Here is a 7,095-nt window from a genome sequence, read left to right on the forward strand (position 1 = left end):
CATATGGCGCCGCCCCGCTGCCGGGGGGTGGGGGGGGGACAGTTCCCTTGGCAACGCCACTTCCGCCGGCGATGTCGGAGGCTCCGCTTGGCGTGGCGAAGGCCGCGCGGCAACGCCGCCATCCCGCGGGGGACGAGCGGCGGGACGGGGCCAACAACGTGTGCAGCCGGTCACGGCACGGGCTGAAGGCACCATCGGGCCGGACTCGAGCTCGGAGCGAGGGCTCGGCAGAGGTGAGCAACCGCGGTTGTCGGCCCAGCGGAAGGAACGGGGTGGGCCTGGGTGGAGGAGCGTGTCCGTGTGGTCTGTGGGCACCGCGATCAGGGGGTGCTGTGGGGACTTGGGGAATCAAACTATAGCCCGACAGATAGAGAGCAGGTGTGGTTAATGCGCATATGGGGCATCGCTCCTCCTAACTTGCACAGCGTAGGACAAAAGCTTGGTACAGATATAGGCAGAGTTAATACATAATTAATAATTTTCCCGGAACCACAGAATCACAGAATTATCAAGGTTGGAAAAGACCTAGAAGATCATCTAGTCCAACCATTACCAATATTTCCCGGCTAAATTCGTATACTTATTCATTATTTTTCCCAAAAAATCTCTTAGCATACGGTCCCTCCCTCTTGCGCATGCGTCATGAGCAGTTGGGGGTCTCCTGGTGGTTGGTAGATGAAGGCTCATCGTCTTCCTGGTGAAGGCTTGTAGTCTATCACGCTATAAACTTCTAACCCTGTAGGGGAGAAGCCCTTGAGCCAGTTCTAACTTGCTTTGTCCATTGGTCACTTACACACTAAATGTTCTCAGAACACTTCCCTTTATGTCCTCCACCCCCCCTCCCCCCACTGTCCTAATCCCAGCTTGTTGCCATCCCCGTTCTTACAGCAGCCTCCATATATTTGCTTCTGTAAACTGTTTTTACCCTTCATTTCTGTGAACCATCTTTTACTCTTCAGGAAGCAGCGCAGGCATTTGTCTGCAGTACTGGTCCCCCACATAGCTTCAGACTAGGTGGATTAATGCTCAGTACTGCCGACAGCCTGGGGGAACAAAGGGGCTGTGGGTCTAAGGGTGGGTGCAGGGGTGACACCTGGCTGCAATATCATCCAAGCAAGAACACTTCTGTGCATTCCTGGACCACTCTTCTGGTCCAGCAATACGTACAGGGTGCACTCAGCGCTGCTGGACCAGCTAAATGCAAAGTGTTTTCAAAAGATAATTAACTTCTCCCATATTTCATATCTTAAGTGCTGGTTTCTTTTGGTAGTGTGCTTTGGAGGATTCTGTGTGAATCCTAATCTTACTGATTGTGCCAAAGTGGTGAGTAGGGGGAAGACACCAGCATTTATAGGCTCCATTTAAAGATGGCTGCACTGGAAAGCCTGATTTTTTTAAAGTGAAGAGAAGCAAGCAAAGCAGTTAAGTTGTACTGCTTCTCTGTTTCGTGTTCTCTCACAACTAATGCTGGCGTTTTTAACCTTATAGCTGACCGTTGCATGTTTCTGTGTATAGACTTAAACGCTTCTTTCTCTCAGGAAGAGTAATGATCTTTTTGTCTCTTTCTTTTGCAGAACACAACTAATGCAGCCAAGGAGTTTCCAGAAGACAGCAGCTTTTTGCCAAAAGCTAGCAACAGCAAGCTGCACCAGACCATGCCAACAGATGCCTCTCCTGACTCTAAGTGCCCCATTTGCTTGGACAGATTTGACAACGTTGCCTATCTAGATCGTTGCTTGCACAGATTCTGCTTCCGTTGTGTTCAGGAGTGGTCAAAAAACAAAGCAGAATGCCCACTCTGCAAACAGCCTTTCTTTTCTATTTTCCATACAGTTCGTGCTGAAGATGATTTTAAGGAATACATACTCAGACCTTCAGAAAATGGTTCTTTTGCCAGCCCTGATGGCCGGAGATTTCGTTACCGTACCACCTTAACGAGGGAACGCCGCACCTCCTCTTACCATAGAGGCAGTTCCTCTTCTCGAAGGACGCTGTCCCCTCCAGATAATGGGATTTTGTTTGAAGGGTTGTCCAGCCAACCTGTGCGGCAGAGAGATGGAGAGATTCAGCAGATGATAAGGAGGCTGGCCTCACGTAGGCAGGCTAGTGCAGAGGGCAGATCTCTGCGGCAGATCCAAGAGGAGGACATGATAAACTTCCGCAGAGCCCTGTACCGCACTGGTGTGCGTGTTCGTAGCATTCAGGATGGTGGCCGCTATCGAGACATTTCCGCAGAGTTTTTCCGCCACAACCCTGCTTGCCTACACAGGTTGGTTCCCTGGCTGAAGCGAGAGCTTACAGTCTTGTTTGGTGCCCATGGTTCTTTAGTTAATATTGTACAACACATCATCATGAGTAACGTGACCAGGTATGATCTGGAAAGCCAGGCTTTTGCTGATGATTTAAAGCCATTTCTACTGAATCGGACTGAACACTTCCTACATGAATTCATCAGTTTTGCCCGATGTCCTTTTAACTTAGAGGCATACGATCAGCATGCCAATTATGACTGTCCTGCGCCATCGTATGATGAAGGAAGCCGCTCAGACTCATCAATTATTACAATCTCTCCAGATGAGGCAGATCTTCAAGGGCCAGAACACAGTTCATCCGTGTCTGGGGTTGGTCAGGCCCCTTGGGACGATGAAACTCCAGGGCCTTCATATTCCATTTCAGAAGAGGTTCGTGCCACTGCAGCTTCTCCTCTGGAGATGTCAGAAAGTTCTGATGAGGATTCTGCTAGGAAAAGAACCACACTGCATCCTCAGTTACAGGCTGGTGTTGACTCCAATGAGAGTGACTCTTCATCAGACAACTGTGTTATTGTTGGGTATGTTAAACCATTAGCTGAGAGGACACCAGAACTGACTGAGCTGTCCTCTGACTCTGAGGAGTCCATCAGGGAGGAGAAGAGGGAAGATGTGAAGAAAGAGCAGTCAGTCCAGGGTCGCAGCTGGAGTGACAGTGAACCAAGCAGGGCTTCATCACCTCGCTCCCCTCTGTACAAGGAGAATGTGAGTAGCTGTAGGAGTTCCTTATCCTCTGCAGTTGAGAAAACAGAGTCAAAAGCTGATGAGAAGAACAAAGATAAAGTAAAAGAACTTTCTCCACACAACTCAGTCTGGAGCCCATTTCCAGAGACAGACGCCATTTCTTCTCCCTATAGAAAGAATAAAAGTAAAGTAAAAAATTTATCTCCTCTGGGCTCAATCAGGAGCCTGTCTCCAGAGACAGATACCATTTGCTCTCCTTATAGTAAGAATAAAGGTAAAGTAAAAGACCTGTCTCCACTGGACTCAGTCAGGAGCCTGTCTCCAGAAACAGACACTGTTTGTTCTCCATACAGCCACCGACAGTCCAGAAAGAGAAAGACCAGGAGTCCTCAGGCTTATTCACAGAGCAGTCGTGACAGTCATGGCCATCGGTCTAGGAGGGAGCATGCTAGTAAAGGCCAGTCTAAAAAGAGACGATCAAGAAGCAGAGATGGCAGCGAACATAGGAGCAAGAAAAGCAGGAGGAGGTCAAGAACTTGTGACACGGGCCTCTCCCTAAAAAGCCAGAGGGGCTCCCTTAGTCGTGAGAGCACTACATCCAGAGAGGTAAGCAGATCACGATCACGTAGCAAAGGCCATGGCAAAAGGAGGTCAAGGAGCAGAGACAGTGATTATTATTACAGAAGAGACAATTACCAAAGTAGATACCAATGGGGTTATGCTTTTTATAGTCGAAAGACTGTCGGAGATGGCTCCTCCTGCAGGAAGAGAACTCAGTCTAAGGCTCACTATTCAAGGCAATCTGCTAGTCCAGAATTCAGGATACAGTCTTTTACTGAGAGAACAGACCCACATAGCCAGAGGGGATTGCATGAGAGACATTACTACTATTATGAACGATGCAGATCAAGGAGTCGATCAAGCACCAGGTCAAGGACCCCTTCTGGAGGAACAGACAGATTGAAAAGTGAAAAGCCTGGTGGAAAGAGAAAATACAAAACTCGACATTTGGAGAATGCAGTGAAGGAGAGCACTAGTCTGGAGAGAGAAAAGGACCCCAAGAAAGCTTTCTCGAAGTTCCATGACTGCTGCAAAAATGAAGACAGCCTTTCAGACAATCGAGCAAGTAGTGAGACAAAACATAAGAAAAAGAAGAAAAAGATGAGAAGTCCAAGTGTGGAGATAGTCTACGAAGGCAAAGTGACAGACACAATGAAACATGCTAAAAAGAAAAAGAAAAAACATAAGAAGAAGCATCGAAAACATCACATGAGTAACTCGCCACATTCTTCTCCAGTGGTTATTACAATTGATAGCGATAGTAGCAAGGAGCCAGAAAGTACTGAATGTGATAGCAGTGTTACTTGGACTGGCACAACTCACTTGAATGAGAGGGAATGTGAGTCTCCATCTTCTTTCCTGGGGATTACAGGATGTGAAGATGTTTACCAAGTGAGTAAGGAAACTAGAGGAGTAGTGAAAGAATTTAGCATTCCTGACAGAGGAAGGGACTTAGATGCTGACATTAGAAATGCTGGAGCTGAGCTTGTGGAAGCAACAGAAAGAGGTGATCAAAGTCTTGACTTAGCTGATACAGCAAGTGGTAACATGGAAACTGTAGGTAGTGACAGTCAAGAAGCACAAGCAGCGCCTTCCAGTCAACTGTCTTCCCCCAGGACTTCCTTACTAGGGCATCCAGAGAGACCACCACTGATACTAAGACTGCCAAAGAGACTTGTCAACAGATCGAGTTGGTTGGAGTCCCTTGAAAAAAACATGTAGTGTATTTTAAGCTGAACAATCCTTAAAATTGTGAAATTGATTCTAATTTTTTTTTTTCTCCTGTAAGAACAAATCACCGGGTGTTTTTCTGTGTGTGTGTGTGTGTGTGTGTGTGTGTTAAAAAGTTTAAAGAAATGTTTAAACCCATTGAATGTTTATGCACTTTTATGTCAAGTAAGTATAGGTGTATAGGAGCTCGATGATCTTTAGGGTCCCTTTGGAAGTTAGAATTTTGTAAATCCATCTTGTATGTAAAATACATCCACGGAGTACTTCAAAGCTGTGTTTTAACAACAACAAAAAAAAAACATAAACCAAAAGACAGTGAATACAATTTATGGGGATCACTCTTGTTACAGCGGAAAGTTGCTTAGTTCATAAAAAATGATTCAGCCTAAACTGTACCATCGTTTTGATCTGTGTGGTTTAAGGTGATCTCTGTGGAAAAGCAGTTAAGCTATTTCTACATACGTACTGAACAGCACTTCCAGTAACATGAGTTATGTAAATATCTTAATAAAGCAATAAGAATTTTTATTTAAAAAAAATGAATGTAAATCCATTTGTGCTCAGGGGGGTATTCCAGGCTGGAAGATTATCAGGTTCCAACTCCTGCTGAAAGCAGGAACACTTTTGATCAGGTTCTTCAGGATCTGTCTAGTTTTTAATGTTCAACAACTTATGTGCTACCTCTTCTAATCTCAGACTACTCCCCTGGGTTTTTCTTTTTTCTCTGCATGTCCTTCTCATGTTTCTTACTCTTCTGTGTCTGCTACCTCACATCCTGTTACTGTGCAACACTGGCAGCTCCTCCTGAGCTCACTGCTTTCAGCTGGTCCCCGGCTTGCCCTCCTGGATGTCATGCTGTTTGTGTGTACAAGGCATGGGGCCGAGCAGGGCCAGGGTCCCTGGGTCTGGGCACAGCACACCTTCTCTGTGCCAATCCCAGAAGCTGCCTTCTTATGTAGTAGATATGGTTGTGTCTGCCCTACAGAAGTCCATACATCCACTCTCACATCCCACCCTTGCCAGAAAAGGTAGAAAATAGATGGAAAAGCTCCTAGGTGGAGATGGACACAGGGAGATCACATGTGATTACTGTCATGACCAAACTGAGCTCAGGGCAGATAAATTTAATTTACTTTCAGTTAAAATTAAAGTAGGAACCTGTGAAACAAAAAAAGTAAATTCACTTTTTCCTCCTGCTCTCTTTCCAGGCACAGCTTCATTCTTGATGCTTCTGGTTCTTCCTGAGCAGCACAAGTGGTGGTGGAGGGTGGTTGCAGTCAGTCTGTAATGATTTTTGTCTCTGTTGTTGCTTCTTTCTCGCTTTGTGTCTCTTCTCCTGCATGGATCCTTCCCACAGAGCACAGTGCTTCAGGAATAGTCACAGAACCACAGAACCGTAGAGGCTGGAAGGGACCTCTGGAGATCTAATCCAACCTCCTGCTAAAGCAGGTTTCCTACAGTGGGTTCCATAGGAAAGCATCCAGGTGGGCTTTGAATATCTCAAGAGAAGGAAACCACAGGTCCTCTGTGCAGCCTGTTCCAGTGTTCTGTTGCCTTCCACGTAAATAAGGTTTTCCTCATTTGAGATGGAAATTAAAATGTTTCAGATGGTGCCCATTGCCCCTTGCTCTATCACTAGGCATCACTGAGAAGAGCCTTGGCCCATCCTCTTGGCTCCCACCCATTTGGTATTTATAAGCACTGATAAGATCTCCCCCTTCGCTCTTTTCCAGGCTGAATAGTTCCTGGTCTCAGCCTTTCCTCACAAGGTTGTTGTTGCTGTCCTCTAACCATCTTCATGACCTTCTGCTGGACCCTCTAGAAGCTCCCTGTCAGAACTGGACATGATATTCCATATGTTGCCTCCCCAGGGCAGAATGGATGGGGAGGATCACCTCCCTCACCTTGCTGGCCATTCTCTTAATGCATCCCAGGACACCTCTGGCTGCCTTGGCCATAAGGGCACACTGCTGACTCATGGCCATCCTGTTGTCCAGCAGGCCTCCTAAATCCCCAGAGCACCATTCCAGCAGGATATTCCCTAACTTGCACTGTAGCGTGCGATTATTCCTCCCCAGGTGTAGTACTCTACACTTGCCCTTGCTGAACCTCATAAGTTTCCACTTGTCCCCACTCTCCAGCCTACCCAGGACTTGCTGAATGGCAGCACAGCCCTCTGGTGTGTCGGCTTGGCATCATTAGAAAACATATTGAAGGTGCATTCTATTATTTCATCCAGGTCATTGATGAAGACATTGAACAACCTGGACCCATTACTGACTGGAGAACACTGCTGAGACACAGGCCTTCA

At 46.6% G+C, this 7,095-nt stretch overlaps 1 protein-coding gene across 1 annotated transcript; it reads left to right on the top strand.

The window, feature by feature from the left end:
* Window positions 1-19: 19 nt before the first annotated feature.
* On the top strand, window positions 20-5,160 carry TOPORS (TOP1 binding arginine/serine rich protein). Its single transcript, XM_015849874.2, has 2 exons — window positions 20-233; window positions 1,575-5,160. Exons 1-2 carry the CDS (start codon window positions 72-74, stop codon window positions 4,773-4,775), a joined length of 3,363 nt encoding a protein of 1,120 aa, XP_015705360.1. The 5' UTR covers window positions 20-71; the 3' UTR covers window positions 4,776-5,160.
* The last annotated feature ends 1,935 nt before the right edge of the window (window positions 5,161-7,095 follow it).

The sequence above is a fragment of the Coturnix japonica genome, chromosome Z, assembly GCF_001577835.2.
Source record: "Coturnix japonica isolate 7356 chromosome Z, Coturnix japonica 2.1, whole genome shotgun sequence".
Lineage (NCBI taxonomy): Eukaryota > Metazoa > Chordata > Aves > Galliformes > Phasianidae > Coturnix > Coturnix japonica.